The sequence below is a fragment of the Mustela lutreola genome, chromosome 11, assembly GCF_030435805.1.
Source record: "Mustela lutreola isolate mMusLut2 chromosome 11, mMusLut2.pri, whole genome shotgun sequence".
Classification (NCBI taxonomy): Eukaryota; Metazoa; Chordata; class Mammalia; order Carnivora; family Mustelidae; genus Mustela; species Mustela lutreola.
In genome coordinates this window covers 65,570,239-65,588,557 of record NC_081300.1, presented here as the reverse complement: position 1 = coordinate 65,588,557, position 18,319 = coordinate 65,570,239, and the positions used below count along the sequence as shown (strand labels likewise).

Sequence of the window (18,319 nt, the reverse complement as noted above, 5' to 3'; positions counted from 1 at the left end):
GTATCTATTAAGATGATCATGTGATTTCTATCCTTTATTGTATGTGTATATATATTACATTGATTCAGTTTCAAATGTTAAACCAACCTTGCATTCCTGGGATAAATTCCATTGGTCATGGAATATAATGCTCATTTTTTTAAAGATTTTATTTATTTGACAGAGAGAGACAGCAAGAGAGGGAATACAAGCAGGGGGAGAGGGAGAAGGAAAAGCAGGCTTCCCACCGAGCAAGGATCCCGATGCAGGGCTTGATCCCAGGACCCTGATATCACAACCTGAGCCAAAAGCAGATGCTTAATGACTGAGCCACCTAGGGGTCCCAGTATAATGCTTTTTAAATGTGGCTGGATTTGGTTTGATCATATTTGATTAAGATTTCATGTCTCTATTCATAAAGGATATTGGTCTATAGTTCTTTTTGTCTGGCTTGGGTATCAACTAATTTTGGTAAAATTCACCCCAGAATAAGTTGGAAAGTGTCCCATCCCCTTCTATTTTTTAGAAGAGTTTGTGAAGGATTCTTAATCATTGCCTAGAAAAATTTAAGGGTAGACATTAAGTTGGATAGAAGGATCCAGAACTCAGGAGAGAGGCTGGGGCTACAGACCCAGATTTGGGGGAGACAAAGCAGTGGGCAGGCCTAGTTGAGAAGGGAACCTGGTAGAGGGAGCCCACAGCCAGGCAGGTGAGATTGTATGGGAGAACAGGAGGAGAGAGGGCCTAGACAGAGCTGTGAGAAACATGAACACTACTGGTCATGTGGAGAGAGAGGATTTTACAAAGGAGACCTAAGAGAGCACAGCAAGAGCCTTGGAAGGAGGCCCAAAACAGCTACTAAAGAAAGGGAACATCCATACCTGGGCCACAGCATGGGTCAAGCACAAAGAGTACAGGATCTTGGTAGCAAGATGGTCAGTAACCTTGGCCAGTGGCCTTGGCCAGAGCCCTTCCGTGAAGCAGTAGAGGTGGAACCAGCATGCTATGTGTTGAAGTGAAATGGGGCCCTGAGGAAGTAAAGGTCTTCAACCACCTGTTTTACTGAAGGAGAAAAGGTTTCCTCTTTGGGAGCCTATTTTGAGAATATTCCCTTGAAATACCAGCTGGGCTCAGCAGCCAGTCCCCTTGGGCTAATTCTCTAATTCCAGCGACACAAACTTCTCTGTTTCTTCTAGGAAAGTGAAGGCCCCAGTCAATAAAAGAACTATAAGAAGGTGCTCGCTTGAGGGTTCTGGTTCTCCTGATGTTTATTCTGGAAGGATGGGAATCCCATAAGCCTGGGATGCTCTGTCCCATAGGAAATATGGCTGCCAGTTGGTGCTATAATGAGAAAAACCTTGTTTGAGGCAGGGAGCCTCAAAAAGTTCCCTTGAAGCTGAGCTCCCCTCCTGCAGTTTCTCCAATAGGAGTCAGAACTGGTTTAAGAACCATCATCCTGCCAGACCAGGCAGGGAAGTCTGAGGGTGGTTAAATGTTACCCAGGCCTCCTACCCTCTGCAGCCTGGCTTCTCCTCCAGTGCCTTCAAGCTCTCCAGCCTCCTTTGCTAGTTTCATCTGGGGAACAAGAGAGGCAGGTGGAGGCTCAGGTAGAAGGCTGGCAAGAGGGCTGCCCTGGGGCTAGGGAGTGGTTGGCTTCGGCCAGCTGGGAGCTTGTCCTTAGGACATCTTTGTGCTGCTGGGAAGATCCCTGTCCTGGGCACGCAAGCCTAGGGGGCCTCATACAACTCACACTCCTCCTGAAAGAGCCCACACGAGCTGCACTTCAACCTTCCCTCCTGAGAGAGGGGGGAAGAACTGGCTAAGCAGTGCAGTGCCCAACCACACCCAAGGGCCTGGTCGCTCAAGTATCTAAAGCCTGGGTGGGCCAGATCCAGCTGTGTTCCTTCCCCCAATATAACTCCTAGCTCCTCCTTGTACCTGGAAAGCCCAGCCCTGCTCTCTACATTCTGAAGGGACCCTTAGATGCAACAGAGAGCTGGTATGCCATCCTTCCATCCCTGGGCCTTGGACTTAGCCCATGCCTTCTCGCCTGGCCACCATGACCCAGTCCTTCAGGGCCGGGTATTTCCACTTTGTAGGAGAGAGGGAAGATGTGGCCACACTCTAGGACCATAAAATGCCATTCAGACCCAATATAAAGAGATTCAGCCCATTTATTCAGGCAAGCAGCTTATCAGGTCTGGCCCAGCAAGTGGCTCAGGGTTTCCACTCAATGACTTTGATGGCGATCTGGGCTGCCCGCCGCACTGCCTCACTGGGGTCCTCCTCGAGGGTGCGGAAGATGGGCACACGAGACTGCAGGAACTTGCGGCCCTCAGGAGCTTCAGCCAGCATGGTGAGGGCCTTGGTGGCATTCAAACGTGCCTTGCTCAAGGGTGAGGACAGCAGGTTCAGGAGCGGGTGGATGGCTTCTGTGTCCAAGGCGGCATACTTTCCTGTGGGCCACCAACACCAGGCATTCCTCAGGGAACCATCCTGTTCCACCTCCGCCCACCCCAGCCCAACTCTGGCCTCTGGCCTGTGCAGCCTCGGGGGAGGTACCTTCCCTAACTCCAGTGCGGGCGGTGGCACCTTCCTCTGCCTCCAGTCTTGGCCTCCTCATTCCTGCCCCTCAACTGGCTTCTCCCCACCCACCCTGATGCCTGTCCTGCAATCCAGTTCTCTAAGGCAACACAAAAATTAAAATCCAATTGTTTGTTTATGCGGCAAGTATTTCCTGAGCACCTACTCTGCTCCAGGCACAAAAACTCACAGAGTTCTTTCCCTCCTGGTACTTACAGTCTAGTGGAGGATGCAGACATTAATCAGTAAAGGAGACACCCCTCCTGAACCTTCGACATCTTTCTGCGGTCTTGGCCTGCTAAAAGGCCAGGTAGTTGCCCCCTACTCTCCGGTTTCCTGCCGTGCTCAGTGTACTATTCTCTGTGTGCTAGAACCTGCACAGCCACCCTCGGCCCTGCTGATTTCCACTGTCCCTTAAGTCAATACCCACGCCCCTCCCAGAGGAGGCTTGGCCCCTGCCCTGTGCCTGCTGCATGCTATGCTTCTCCTCTAGATCATCAACCCTCTGCCACTCCCCCCAAACTATTTGCAGGAGGCTGAGATACAGGGTCTAGGTCCCTACCACCCAGCACAGGGCCTGGCACCTGGCAGGGGATAGGGGCCCTTGGCTGGAGGGCCAGCTCAGTGAAAAGTGGCTTCACATCCCCAATTTCCAGGTGTTGCCTGGGCCCACAGGGAGCTCTGGTCCACCAAGAGCTCCAGCAGAAAGCCCAAGCAAGACACTGCACTGAAGACTCCCCACCAGAGGGATATACACAAAAGGGGAGCCCCTGCCTTGGTAGTCAGTGTCTTCACTGCACAGTTGAAAGGGGGGTGTGGCTGTGGGGAAGTCCCCAATCTCTCCTCTTCTGGTACGTTTCAAATTCCACCATTAGCATCAAGTGGGGAATGGATGAGAGCCCCAGTTCTGGGGGAGCTTTGCTGTATGCTGTATGCTGATTGAGAGTCAGAGACCCAGTCAGTCCTCCATGGAACATCAAGAAAGCACAGGGCACAGGGCACAGGGCTGGTGTGGGCAATTGTATGCATGGGGAAAGACCGAGAGCTTTCAGCAGTCACATGGGATGACCCACCCTGGCCTCCAAGTGGGGAAAACAACCCCAGCTGCTCCTGTGGCCAGGATTGGATGACTTAGCATGGAAGCCTGACTGGTTGGGGGCAGGGGGGTCCCCAGGTGGGAGAGGTAAGTTCATACTCTTATTTGCTCCCCACCCCTACCCATTGAAAATAAAGTAATTTTGATCAAAACACAACATGGAAGCAAGGGTTCCAGTGTTTGTTTAGGCCTCAGGATAACCAAATCAAGGATGGCAAACTACATAATTCATCCTAGAATTGAGGCATACAAGGGGCCTGGGTTGGAGGCAGGAATTCCAGGCCCAGGGAATAGCCTGGTAGGAGGGGACAGAGGTCCCCTCCCTGGAGTGACCAGGGAGGGCCACAGGTAGGTGACCTACTGAGGCCAGGAAGAAGAGGGAGGGTGGAGCCTTGGCCCAAAAGTGAAAGACTTCAACAACAGACCAGGGGAAGTATTTTGGTAGGGCGGGGAGAGGGCATTACCGGGATGCTGAGCACAAAACGAGAGTTCTGGAAAACTCGCAGGGGCAGCCAGCATGCTGGAGGCTGCAGTGACACCCCCCCCCCCGCCTTGCACAGGGGATGCAGCTGGCCACCTCACCTTGGGTGGTGACCATGGCATACATGAGGGCCCCAGCAGCATTGGCCTGCACCTCCTCCACATTGTCCCTCAGCAGGTGCACCAGAATGGGGATGACGTCATGCTGCCACACCTGGTTCTTGCCATCCAGAGGAATGCTGGGCCAGAGAGGGGACAGCTGTGTGATTTCACTTGACAAAGAGGAGGGGGCTGGGGAGCCTAGGACCACCCCAGGGGACAGCAGGAGAACTTGTGTTGGGACCACCCCTGGGGGTCTGGGCCTGGCCGGGGGTACCAGGGCGCAAGTGCTGGTGTGAGGTTTGGGTCTTCCCCCCATGCTGGGACAACCTGGGAGCACAGCACGCAGCCACCGAAGGCCAAACTGCATAGGAGCCAGGGGGTGATGGAGACTGGCCCTAAGGTATCCCATGAAGAAGAAACCAGACGTGTTTCTCCCGGCCCTAAGATGGGGAGCAGCAGGACCCAGGGACACTCATTTTGACTCCATGCAGGAGCCAGAGCTGCCAGAGATGGGCTAAGGCACGGAAGTGGCGAGCTGCCAGGGAGACACCCGTGCAGAGCCACCCTCAGGGGAGAGGACGCTGTAAGTCACTTCTAATCCTGGCACTGTAAGAAGCTGTGAAAATGAATGTGCTGGGCTCCCCACGGGCTCCCTTTGGGAACTTGATCAAAGATGTAGAGTCTTGGGCCGCGCCAGCAGGGATTCTGTGTGTTCGTTCATTCCCACGGCCAGGGCTGACGAGCACCTTGGCGGGACCTGGTCCGGGATGCGGAGACAAGAGCACAACTGACCGTGGGGCTGGATGATTCTTTGTGGTGGTGGCAGTCCCATGTGTTGTGGGATGCTGACCAGCATCCCCGGCTTCCCCCAACTCGATGCCAGGAGGGCCCTTCTCCCTCAATTTAGAACAACCAGAAATGTCTCCAGACAGTGCTGTCTGTCTCCCAGGGGACCAAAGCTCCTCTGTTTCAAAGCCCTGCTCTCCACCAGCAACCAGAGCAAAGCCCTGTCTTCAGGAGCTCCCCTGAGGGGTGACATATGAAAAGGAGGGCATGGTGAAAGACACAGGCAGGACTGGTGGAGGTCACCACTTTCTAGAGCAGGTAGGGTCCTCAGAGGCTTCACTGCAAGACCTCTGAGCAAAGTCCAGATGGTGATCGATCTGGGATGGGGCTCCGGAATCTCCACGTTCACAAGCTCCCCAGGGTCTGGATCGGGGGCCAGACCTGTCAAAATGCTGGCCCAGGTCTCTAGAAAGAATGCCAGCTGGAGGGACAGTCAGGGCTAGGGGAGGCACAAGGCGCCAGGATGTAGGCAGTGGCCATATCTAAGATATAGACTTGGAGGGATGAGGGACCTCTGCCCTCAGAAAACTTCTCTGTTTGGGATCACATATGTCCTCCCTGCCCCCCATCCCTCCCTTCTCTGAGGCATTGTGCTCCCTCAGTTTCCAGGCCAGGATTTAGACTCTGATCCCGTGTGACCCTGGGTCACCAACGACTGGACACATATGCCCTCCGTGTCCTTACCTATAAAAGGTAATCACCCCCCTTGCAAGAGAACCGCTTGTAGATAATGACTGGCGTCTATAGACAACTTAGTAACTTCGAACATCACCACACTTCTGTGCTTGCCTTCCTCACAAGGAGGGGGGACAAACCATCTTGCTTTGCCCAGGACTGGGGCCTTCTTCTGGGGATATGGAACCGTGAGTGGTAAGCTCACAGGCCAATAGGACAGTGCTCCTACCCCAGGGGACAGGGAGCTCTGGGGCAGGCTGGCTCCCTGGGGGGCCGGAAGGCAGCTCAGGTGCCTTCTCTGAGCCTAAGCAAAAGGCTCCAGGCTGGCCGCCCCCGCCCTCCCCACTCCATCCGCGCGGACCCAGGCTCACCTGACTGCAATGAGCGTGTGGGCAGCTTTGCTGCGAATGTCATTGTTGGCACTGAGGAGCTTCTGCTTCAAGAAGGGCACCACACCGCTACTCAGCGCCTCGGTGGCATCCACCATCAGGCAGGCGGCCAGTGTGTCCAGGAGAAGCCCTTGGATCTCTTCCTCCTCCCTCTGAAGCTTCCACACCAGGGAGGGGATCAGGCCACTGTTGACAATGCCCTGGGCTCCTACACGATGGGAAAGGGCACTGAGGCTGGGCCAGTCACCCCGACCCATTCTGGGCAGCAAGAGCGGGGAGGCAAGGCCTGCAGAGCTGGTAGGGGAGAGGAGATTCGCAAATGCCCCTGGCTGCCAGACCCCTGAGCAGCTAGCAGGAGTCTGGGGATGACAAGCTAGGGTGGATACCACACAGCCCTGGAGGACCCCCCAAAGTGCCATTGGTCACCTGTAACTAGGGGGCGCGGGGGTGGGGGGAGAGCATCAGCCTTCAACAGGTGCTCAGGAGCCTGAGAAGCAGCAGCCATCCCTGCAGGGCCCAGGCATAGGAGGAACTACCTTGCACAAGAAGGAAGGTGGGGGGAACAGCCAACCTCCTCCTTCCTACCTACATCTCTAAGCCACTAGAAACCCCAGATCAATCTTGCCAGCCCTTGGGGAAAGGAAAAAGCTTGGAATCAAATCTGAGGCACAAATGAACAGGCCACCATCTTATATACAAAAAAGAGCTGTGCCTCCAACCAGAGGTAGCAGGAAATCTGGCCAAGGGGGTCTAAAAAACCCACAGGAGGGGCACCTGGGTGGCTCAGTGGGTTAAAGCCTCTGCCTTTGGCTCAAGTCATGATCCCAGGGTCCTGGGATGGAGCCCTGCATCAGGCTCTCTGCTTAGCAGGGAGTCTGTTTCCCCCTCTCCCTCTGCCTGCCTCTCTGACTACTTGTGACCTCTCTCTTTCTCTGTCAAATAAATTAAAAATATCTAAAAGAAAAAAAAAAAAACCGCAGGAAGGGGGGCTCTACATAGCAGCATGGCTGGAACACCAGGACTAGGAGAAGGTGGGGAGGCGAGGCTCCTCAAGAATGGGTTCCACTTCCCTCCATTCAGTTCCTTCTCCCTCCTGAGGGATGTCCGAGGGGAACCCAGAACCAGGTCCAGGCAGCACTCCTGAGGGTCTCAGCTCCCCTGTATTCAGAACTGCTCCCTGGGGAGTGAGCAGGGCAATGCTGGGGAGGGCACACTCCCTCTTCCCAGCGCTGCTCCCCCCATCCCGCCCTCTTCCTGGACTCCCCAGTGGCCCACACCACCCACTGAGAGGCCGAGTATATATAGCCCCCATGGAGGTGGCCATCAGCAACATCTCTCTCTTCCGCCTCCCCAGCTAAACCCTCTAATTTACTCTAGAGAGACAAATCAACAGGTTAATTAGCCTAAAGGTCTCTAAGTGCCAATTAGCACCAGGGATTTCCTCTTTGAAGACATCACTCCACCTTCCTCCCTCACTTCCTGAGGACATCAAATGGCAGGTGCCCCAGGGTGAGGGAGGTGGAGGGGCATAGATGCATGTCCAGTGGCTCCCTCTGCCCCTGACCAGCTTCTCATTGGGGTGTCCCAGTACAGCAACCAGCTCTGCCACATTTGTTCTCAGGGCATTCGCAACACAGGAAGAGCAGCTACCCGTTGCTTTAAGAGCACTGCACTTTTTAAAATTCAATACACGCAGATTTCAAAAAATGCCAGGCTTGGTCTCCTTAATGTATCCTGCTGTGTGATCTTAGACAAGTTACCTAACCTCCCGGAGCCTGTTTTCCTCGATATGCAAACCAGCCTAGCCGGCAAGGAGTTGGGCAATGCCAAGGGGTAATGATTGGTGGGAGCATGCTCCCTGGAAGGGACTATCACATAAGCCCAGAACATCTGGACCTAGCATCATAAGGAATTCCACCACCACTGAGACCCAGTTACAGGCAAAGGCATGTGAGGAGTGGGATGCAAAGACAAAAGCTGAACCACCCTTGCCCTGCGGGAACACAGCCCCTCTCTCCCCTTCAGCCTCACCCTCCCCATCAGGCCCCAGCCAGACCACACACCTGGCCTTCTGCTCTAACTCCACTGCCCACTGGGGCACCTGCCCCACAGGCTCCCTACCTCCCCCAGCCACTGGTCTGACTCTACCACAACTTGACCCAGACAGCTCCTCCCCAACTCACTGCAGGCAGATGACAGCTGGACTTGCCAAGGATTTTGCTGCCTGGAAGGATTTTGCATAGAGGAAGAAATTTCCTAGCTGGGGGACACCTGAGCAAAGGCCTGGGGATGAGGAATTTGTGCATCATCAAACAGGAGCTTGATTGTGGCTTCACTTGCACCTGGATCTGGGCTTTCCAGAGACTCCCTCCTCCCATAGGTGTTGCTGGGCACAGGCTCAGAGGAGAAGCGTGAGGAAGAGTTGAAGTCAAACTGCTGGAGGCCATCACCTCCACTGCTCCCTCCCTAGGTGAGGAAACCAAGGCCCAGAGAAGCAATTCAAGTGCCTGAGGTCACACAGCAGACCGGGGTAAAGCTAGGGCCCTGGGCTACTTTGGGGTTTTTTTCCCCCGCAGGCATTTGTCTTGGGCTTCCACTCCTAGAAATGCTGAGCACCAGGACCCAAGTTCATTCTGAGACAGAGGGAGAAGATTAAAAATAAAACGCGTGCCGGGTGTGCCTCTCTACTCGTTCACTTTGCTTTTCAGCTAAAAGGAGAGTTGCAGGCCTGGCTATTTATAACTAACCCAGATCTGCAATGGCTTGTTCAAATTGGGGTTGGGGGGCTGCACAGACCCCAAGGAAACAAAGTGGAGAAACCCACTCAGTCCTGCCACAGCCTGAGAATTGGTCAGCGGGGCTTAGGAGAGCAGATCAAGCTGGGAGAAGAGCCAGAAAGGATGGTGCTATGGGCATCGAGAGATGAGCAAGAAGCCACCACCCCCATCCTTGGGTAGTGGGGAGACAAATGGCAGTCGGCCAGGACCCATCATGACAACACAGGTTCGTACTCAAGTAGATGAGGAATTCCAGGGTCCTAGGGATTCTGAACATGCAGGAAAAGAGGCCCAGGCAGGCTGGAATCCATGGGGCAGCAGGGCAAAGGTATGAGGTATATGTACTTGGGGAAGGCCCTGGGTCTGGCATGGCTGGTGCATCAGGATGGATTCATTGGCTGATGGCCAAGAAAGCTCCACCAATCCCTCTGGAATTGAAGGGACATGATGCCCAGGGCACAAAATGCCCTGTGGTTGAGGTTTGGTCATTTCCTGGAGGATAGCCTGATAGCACCTAGAGAGGCCGCTCGGCCATCTGTCCCTGCTGGATTGGTGAAGTATGAGGCTCAATGAACAGGGCCTTCCTCTTTCCATCAAAAGGGTCCCAACTGTTGTCTCCTGGTCCTGTTTTCCTGGCTAATAAGGACTGAGGACAGAGTGCCAGCCCCTGCCTCAGAGCATCCAGACCTCACTGCAACCCACCCACCAAAGGTTAGAATCATGTGGCCCCCATTCCCTGAATTGGTGGCATGCCAACACACCCCCTTCCTGTGCCTATCTCTGCTCCTGGGGACACATCCCTGTCCTTAGCTTATGTGGCCTCTCATAGCATATGATGTGGCTGACCCCATCTCACCTCTCAAGACACTCTATTCCCAAGGTACCAGGACCCTGTACTCGCTGGTTCCCAGCCACCTCTCCCACTGGTCCACCATCTGCTTAGCAAGCACCATCCTTCCTCCAGCATCTCCTATCATCTGGGCCTCCTGTATGGCCCCCGCCCTCCCCACTCTGCCCCCCACTCCATCCCTCTATCTTGGCTGCAGCCATACACCTGCTGTCGCTCAGTGATTCTACAACTCTAAACTGAACTTGGCTTCATGGAGAATCTCTGCTTTCTTATTTTCTGAGGGCTGACTAGTTGACATTTTGTTACTTGATTCTGTATATTAGGACAATGTACATTAATGGGACCACACATACAGCAAACAAATATGAAGCAAAACTTGTCATCCTCCTTCCCAAATTTAAAAAAACTAATCCTAAAACTCTCCAGTGGTTCTTAGGCTGACATCCCCAATCTCACAGAAGGGCCACTAGCCTGGTGTGACTGTCCCCACTCCAGCCCTGTATTCTGGCACCCACACCTGCTTACTGGCTCCAACCCACTCCAGCTGAGCTTCCATGGGTTCCTGCAGGCATCATGGCTCCATCACACCCAGTGCATTTCCCACCTTGAAACATGCTTCTCCGCTGCCCCAGGTCATAGGCCACCTCCATCCTGGTGTCTCCCAGTGCCCAGTTCTCCCCCTGCCACATGTCTCCAGGGCCCTAGTGGGTCTCCTCCATGAGGCTGCACACAACTATAATGGTGGATTATTGCCCCACAGACAGGAAGGTCTACCAGGCAGGGGTCTAAATCCCAGAACTGTGCCTGTGCAGAGGAGGTCAAAGTAAATGATTGTTGTATGAAGAATTGCGATCGTTGGTGGCCACCAGACTCAGGTGAGGGAAGCAGCAGCAAGCCCTTTTAGGCTATTTCATGGGCTAGCTGCTGATCTCACCCTGGACTGCAGTAGAGGGTCACCCTACACTGACCTCTAGGCTTGCCCGCAAACAGCTCCATTCGGACCTTGATCCTACAACAGAAACTGCCCTTACCCCTCTCTAATCCTGTGCCCACATGTATTTCCCCTCAGAATCACTCTCCAAGGACCCTTTACTAGAGTCCCCCTTAACAGGGAAGGAAACTGAGGCTCATCCAGGTGAAATAACCCCACCCCAAGGGTGTACAGGCAACAGAGCCCAGTCCATGCTTCCCTCCTACCCCCTCTCACCTCTGATCCACACCAGGGCCGGGCCTGTGCCTGCCATCTAACTGGTATCACAGCCATTGGCCTCTGAGTGGTCCTGTGAGCAGAGGCCCAGTCTGACCCAACCAGGGGGGTTGAAGGCACACACCCAGAGAAGCCCCCCTCCATTTTTGGCCACCTCCCTTTGGTTCTCACTGGCCCCCCCAGCAAGCACTGTGCCAGGTCTAGGTTCGCCTCACGATGCCCATCACTAGCATCTGTCCTGTCCCTGACAGTTTAGGTAACTTATTCACAGGTGGGTATGTCAGTCATGGGGTGAGGGTGGGGGGCAAGTAGTGCAACAGTCTCTCATCTCATCCTCAGCAGAGGAAACATTCCCAGAGCAGTAATGGAATAATCTTGCAATGCCGAACCAGACCCCTAGCCCTGCCTTCTGACCACAAACCTGGACTAGGATGACCACCCAATCTGCCCCTGTCAATGGTCAATTCCAGTGCTCCTGCTCAGTGTGGGGTGATCCTTATAATGTGCCCATGAGGATGTAAAGTGATAAGGAAGGTGTTAACTGGGGGAATCTGACATTTTTACCAGGGATGCTCTAGAATACAGAAAGATTCAGGTTATAATGATGGAAAAGACAGAGGCATTAATATCTTGGCTCTCTGGCCAAAGTCTTTTAAGCACAGGAGTGAAGGGCCCTCCTGGCTCTGAGGCCCACAGATGGGCTCCCGCTGAAATTGAAAGCAAAACTTGGCAGACTGGCTCAGGTGCATTTTGCTGGCCATGGGATGACTTCTACCTTCTACCAGCTTCTCCAAGGCGGCAATGGGGGATCCTGGTCTTACCGGAGCCGGCTGCCTCCCACCTCTCTGATCTGGGGGACATATCCTGGGCCCTTCTCCCACTCCTCCTTTTCAAGGCAACCTTCCGTAGCCAGGATTGCCAGGGACCCTGAAGAGCCCCTACACGCTGGGGGAATGTGCAGCAAAGATGACTAATGTCCCTCCCATCGCTGCACCAGCCTCACCGGTGTATACCTTAAGGGTTTGCATAGCCTTTTACGCGTTCTAGTGGACTGTCGAGACAATTCAAAGAAGCCGGTGCCACTAGCCCCACTTTGCAAAACAGGCTCAGAGAGGTCAGTTGGTTGCCCAAGGTCGCGGAGCTCATAAAGTGCCGAACTGCGTTCGAATTCAAACCCAGGGAGACGAGCGGCTGGAGGAGGGTGCCTGGGCCATCCGACACTCTTAGGCTCAGTCTCCGGCTCTGCGAGAAGCGGTCCCGCTGGGTCAGCTCCGCGGCTTCAGCGCAGCAGACTCCCAAAGACGCCGGTGCGGGCAGCGCGTGCCGGACTGCGGCGCGCCGGAGCCACGGCCCCGCCCCTACCCGTTGCCATTGGACCTCACATGCATCCGTCAGCCACTCCTGCCCAATGAGAAGAGAGCCGGCGCTTGTGGCGGGGCGGTGGCGCCCAGCGCGTGGTCACCGACAGGCGCGCGGCACCCCCGCCCGCGGTTGGCCCGGCAACGCGCTGCACTCGCGGCTCCGCCCCCTGCCGGCGGCAGCGCGGCGCGGGGCGGGTGGACCCGCGGGCGGGCGGCGGGCGGCGGGCGGCGCGGGAGAGCGGGCGGAGGGAGCCAAGCCGGCCGGAGGGTGTGCGCCGCCCGTGGTCCGGTCACGTCCCCGCGCGGGTGCCGCCGCCCGCGTAGTGCGGAACGAGGGCGCCGCGGCCCGCGCTCGCCGCCCCGTCCCGCCCCACCCGGAGCAGCTCGGCCGATGCACCGTGCGGCGGCCCGGAGGTAAGTGAGCGGACCCGCGGCCGTGGCGCGCGGCAGAACCTTGGGGTGCTGGGGGAGCGGCTGGGGCCTCCACCCCACCCCCATCCGGGGCCCCGCCCGGGCCTTTGTGCTAGGGATCCGCCCGGGCTGGGGGCGCCGGGGAGCAGCGAAAGGGATGCCTGACCGGGGTGTGAGCGACCGGGACGGAGATGTCCGCGAGGTGGGCAGGGGGCGACCGCAGGCCCGGCAGGTGCTGGGAAGGGGCACCACTCGGCCGAGGAGCCGGAGGGATGGGGCGGCTGCGGGCCCGGGAGGTGGGCAGGGGCTGCCAGGGATGCCGTGTCGCCCCCCCCTCCCCCCCCCCCCCCCCCCGCCCAGAACAGCCGCGGTTGCGGAGACGGGGCCAGACGACCTGCAGGAGAGGCTCTGAGGCGGGGTCTCTCTCCCAGGGGAGCGGGGAGGAGGCGACCCTGGGCGGCTGGAGCGCCGACGCGTGGCCTTGGCTGAAACGGAGGAGAGGGCCCCGGAGGCCTGGGCCCGGGGCCGAGTGGCTCGCAGTTTTCCGTCATCGGTCTTGTAGAGAACAGGTTCCTTGGAGGCATTTAGAGCAAGAGATGAGTATCGACCTGCTGCGATTGTGATATGTTCCTGGCTCAATATTTTTTTCCCTTAAAAGGCGGTGGGGGTGTTAGGGGGTGTTGGGGGGAGAGATGTAAGGGCCTCTGAGCTGGGGCTCCATATCCTGCGGGAGATCCAAGGGGGCTCTGTCTGCAGGGCGGTGCTGAGCCTGCCTAGGTGATGATGGCAGGAATCCGCCTAGGCCAAGAATTGGGGTTCTCTGTCACAAGAGAGAAGAGGATGGGAAGGCAGTGCTGCGACCAGGGTTCCCTGGAGTCCCTGTCTCAGGATTTAAGGACCCGCCTGGTAGGCGAGGTCTGCCTGTTTTGGTGAGGCAGCCCAGCCCCTGATGGGCTCCCTCCTGCCCAAGTGATTTCCCTGCCCTGGGGACTCACTCCTGCTGCCTTGGGTTCTGTCTGGAGGAGGCTTCTTGGCCAAATTCAATTAAACAAATATTTACTGAGCATTTGCTCCCCCAGAGCCTGGCGCTGAGGTGGGAGTGGACTGGGCCTGCCCTCCCAGGACTGACTCACCACCCCACAGAGGAGAAACATCTCTGCTCAGATAACCCAAACCTGAGCGTGGATGCTGGTGGCCTCTGGAGGGACCTCAGAGATGACCTGGGCTGGAGTTAGACAGGCTTATGGGCAAAGTGACATTTGAACTAGAGCTTGAAGGATGTGAGCACAGCTGGGGTGGGCACTATGGACAGAGAGGAGAAAATGGACCAAAGCGCAAAGAGGGCACTCAGGCAGTTAGGTCTGGCAGGAGCATAAGATGTGCTTGGGAAAGCACAGATGGTATGGCGGGAAGGGTTGGTGGGAGATGCCCAGGGGCTGACGGAGCTGGGGAAATGGAACATCCCATTTCTTGTTAGCAGTGGCTATTTGATGGAGGCCACAGTTTCTTCACCTGTAAAGAGGAGCAGCTCTGTGACCTAGGGGCTGGTGTGGGCCTGGGAAGAGCTTGAAAGACTCCAGTTCTAGGCTCCTTGCAGCCTAGGACTCCCCTTCCAGGCACCTTGCCTCATGGAGAGGGTCAGGGTACTGGATTAACCAGCCTGGCCCACTTCCTAGCCAGGATGGAGAATGAGATTTAGCTGGTGACTCTGCCCCTTTGGGGCGTGGATGTTTGTGAATAGTAATCAAAGAGGCTTGAGAACCTCCAGTTAGGGGCTGATCTCATGGGATGAAGTGGTGTGGCTTCAGCATTCCTCATGCTCCGGGGATAAGACTCTGACATTTGATTTAAAACTCTGGTGTGTTCCTCTAACAGACGTCGATCTTCTGCAACAGGAGGTGAATAAGACATAGTCTCTCTCCCTTGGAAGGCCAGTATCACTTCCCACCCTAGATCTGCTTGCTTGCTTGCTCCCAGGGATGTTTTCACTCTCCCTCTGAAAGGGCTGTTTATTACTTATCTGTGTAGCCAATCCCCCAGCCCCCAAACACACACCTACTTTAGTCTTTTCACCAAGGCTCCTGTTGCTGTGGTGAAAGCAGGGCCTGCCTGTCCCCGTAGGGGCACGGACCAGGCCAAGAGGGACAGAGCCGCTTCACTCTTGTCCCTGTTGCCAGGCCACATTCTGGGCACCTGCTTTGGGATTCTAGATTTGGGACACAGAGTGAATCCCTCCCTTTGACCCCAACTTCTCAGCTCTTCTGTTTCCTGGAATCTCAGGAATTCCTTGGTCCAGATCTCAGGAGCTTCTAGGGTGGTTCCAGGAACTTCTGGGTAACCAGGTGGACTTGGCAAGGCTACCCAGACCCCCTGTAGGACTCTAATGGGATAGAGAACAGCATGGTGGGAAGGCTGGCCTGACACTCAGGGTGTGGCCTCAGCAGCCTCAACCTAGCTGTGTGGTTTTCTCATGGGTACACACATGTGATGACAGTGTGTACTGTGCCTTCCTTCCCTGGATGCGAGGATGAGGTAGCCCTGTACTGTCCCCTTGCCAGCCCTCAGAAGACCTAAAATGACATGTGGCCCTAGGGCATTCTCATTGCTGCTGACTATAGCAGGGCTTGCAGGAACTCTGGAAGAGGTAGATTAGCACACTGCTCTCCCACAACCCCAGGAAGGAAACCTGGGGTAACTGAGCCTCCAGGCGCAGGCCAGCAGGCACTGTGGTTGGCAGGAAAGAGGGCAAAAGGAAATGGATAGAGGCATCAGGGCAGATGCTGAGGACAAGCCCCACAGTGGTGGCCTGATACAGCTTAGGCAGACCGGGGAATGACATGGGAAGGCCCAGACTCCCCTGGGGGAGGGGAGAGCCTCCAGTCAAGGCCTCCAAAGACATGGGTCAGGCCCTGGCCCTGTCACCCCTATCCTGACTAAGTTCCTTTGTCTTCATTCATCAACAGAGCCGAGAGTTCCCTGCCTGGTCCCTGTACCAGTCCCTACGTAGGTCCTCCCTGTGGATTTCGCCCCTTTACACAGGTCCACACTGGCAGGGGAGATGCTTCACAGGAGTAAACTCACAGGAACTAACCACAGGGACTGTCTGACCACTCCTGGAACACACAGGAGATGTCAGCCCTCTGTCCAGAGCCCGAGGTGACGGAAATGGTTCGTGCATACATTCATTCCTTTGGGTAATATTTACCAGAACCTGCCGGGTGCTAGGTGCTGTGCCAGGCACGGGGTAAGGTAAGGAGCAGGACAGACACAGTGTCTGCCCTCATGGAAACTCAGGGAGGCTTGCACAACACCTGTGTGACTGACTGCCAGGTAAGGTAGGTGTCATGAAGAGAACTAAAGAAGAGAGTACAGGGAGGGAGGGTCAGGGGGCCGCTGTGTGGAGGGGCCATTGGCATAGTACCATGGAGAGCAGCAGGTGAGCTGTGACTGATGGGGGGGAGCATCCGGAGGGAGAGGGCAGGTGCCAAGGCACTGGAGCTGCTGGGGGCCCCACCAGAAAGCCAGGTAGCCAGAGCCCCATAGGGTGGGGTGGTTTATGGAGTGGCTCAGGTAGGACTCTGCAGGCCCTGGTGAGGCAGGAAGCCCTGGGGTGGTTTGGAGCAGAGAAGAGATTCAAACTACTTCCACTGTTAAAAGACCTGTGTGGCTGATGGGCATGGGGGCAAGACCAGAGGGCCATGAGGGGCCGTTACAGCAATTGAGGGGAGGAGGCTGCTGACACAGGGCAGTGGAAACAGTAGGGGTCATGAAGAGTGTTGGTTGAGGATTTATTTTAAGGAGGACTTGCTGATGGAGAAGAGGCAAGGACAGCTCTGGAGGGATGGCAGTGGCATTGGCAGAGAAGGAAGACGCGGGAAGTTGGCAGTTGGCTTAGACCCTGGTAGACATGGCTGTTATGTGGTGGTCAAAGGGGAGAGAGCGAGGCTGGAGGTAGAAACCTGGAGTCCTTGGCACCAGGTGTGTGGGACTGGCCAAGGGTACTTGGAGATCAAGGGTAAGTTGGTCTAGAGGGACTGAGTCAGGCCTCGAGGCCCTAACCACTGAGAAGATGCGCTGAGAAGGAGCTTCCAGAAAGTAGAGATTTAGAAAGATGGATGAGCAAGTAAGGTAGAAGCACTATCATGGTGGCAACATGATGGGGGACAGGTTGCTGCCAAGGGGGGTGGGGGCAGTGCGGAAGAGGATGTTCCCAAGGGGGCGGGTCTCTAGAGGCAAACACTGAGGTATGTGTGGGGTGCGTGTGGACTAAGCAACATGGTGGGTAGGTCCAGCTACATAATTTGTGGGGCCCTTGTTAAGTTTTAAATCTTTCAAGACAACAGAGCATTGGCACTGGGAGGGCAGTGCCATGGGGGCATGTGGGCTGTGTTTAGCACTTGGGGCCACTAGGGTCAGTCGGAGCCAGCCTGCGAACCTCACCCTGGCCTCCTGTGAGTGTTGCTTCCGCCCTCTCTGTCCCTTGACCCCCTGTGGCCTTGGGCAGGGGGCGCAACTTGAGGGCTGAGGGCTGGGCAGTCCGTTGGAAGGACCCAGGTGAGCATGGCGGGTGGCTTCACACAACAGTGGCTTCCTTGAGTTCATCTCTTTTCCAAAGGAATCTGCTACATCACAGAGTTTTAAGTTATTTGCTTCTAAATTAAGGTATAACTCTCTCTTAGAGACATCCCTGGAGAATCCATCAAAAAGTGCTAAGAAGCAAGACTGTTAAAAACCACGGTGCAGGGAGAGGCCTCACAGTGTCAAGCCCCACATTCCTTCCAGCAGCCTCTAACCAGAAACACACTCATCCCTGAGGGCTCGTCCAGGCTGACCGTGGCTCTCCCGGCAGAACGGACAGTGGTTTGAGCAAACCTTTCCGAAAGAGACCCTGCCTCCACTGACAGCCTTCCCCAACCCCTGGGATGCAGAATGCTGCAGACCAGCTTCTGGGACCTGAGCCCTAACACCCTCAGCAAGGCCCCATGCCACTCTGGGTCATGGAGGTCAAGGCTGTGGTGTTGGAGCAGAGGACAGTGGGCTCTGCTCATTGTGCACATTTCCCCCAGAGCCCAGACATAAGCATTCACTGGGACAGCAGCAGGATCTGCTGTGGAGTACAGCGGGCAGGTGCCTTCGGCTCACTTCTACTACCAGTTTCTCCAAGAGGGGGCTGAATTCTACCTCAGTTTTGTCCTCACAGTTGAGATGGAGACATGGGGAGAAGATAGGGTGGCTTTCCCCGGTGGGTGGTTGCGTCTATTTGCCCCCTTAGCATTCATCATGACGTCACCTACTACCTGTCTTATTTGTGTTTACCATCTCTCCTGAATCTGAATGTAAGCTCCAGGAGGTCAAGACCTCTGTCTGCTGTTTGCCACTGTCAATCGAGCCCCCAGAGCCTGGCCTTGCCACAGTAGGGTCTCAGCAAATCACCCTTGGAGGGGGAAGTAAATACTGGTGAAGAGACAGGGCGAACAGGAGCTTTTGTGCCACATTCATGCAGAGGCTGGGCACCCCCAGATGGCTGGAGCCCTCACACTGGAGAACCACTGCTCTAGCTTAG

At 55.8% G+C, this 18,319-nt stretch overlaps 2 protein-coding genes across 3 annotated transcripts in view; one reads left to right on the top strand and one right to left on the bottom strand.

Annotated features, from left to right (window-relative positions):
- Positions 1–2,150: 2,150 nt before the first annotated feature.
- Positions 2,151–18,319, bottom strand: part of RSPH14 (radial spoke head 14 homolog) — a 79,967-nt gene continuing 63,798 nt past the window's right edge. Inside the window, exons 5-7 of the mRNA XM_059139237.1 lie at positions 6,133–6,358; positions 4,241–4,377; positions 2,151–2,435 (exon numbers count right to left, since the gene is read on the bottom strand). Coding sequence (XP_058995220.1) covers positions 2,197–2,435; positions 4,241–4,377; positions 6,133–6,358 — 602 coding nt within the window. The 3' untranslated portion in view covers positions 2,151–2,196. The remainder of the gene's footprint in view (positions 2,436–4,240; positions 4,378–6,132; positions 6,359–18,319) is intronic.
- Positions 12,533–18,319, top strand: part of GNAZ (G protein subunit alpha z) — a 52,132-nt gene continuing 46,345 nt past the window's right edge. Inside the window, exon 1 of one of the 2 annotated variants that reach the window (XM_059139235.1) lies at positions 12,533–12,759. The gene's annotated coding sequence lies outside the window, so the exon portion shown is untranslated. Of the gene's footprint in view, positions 12,760–12,882; positions 12,959–18,319 lie in introns of those variants that run through there. The other variant, XM_059139236.1, reaches the window with a different exon arrangement.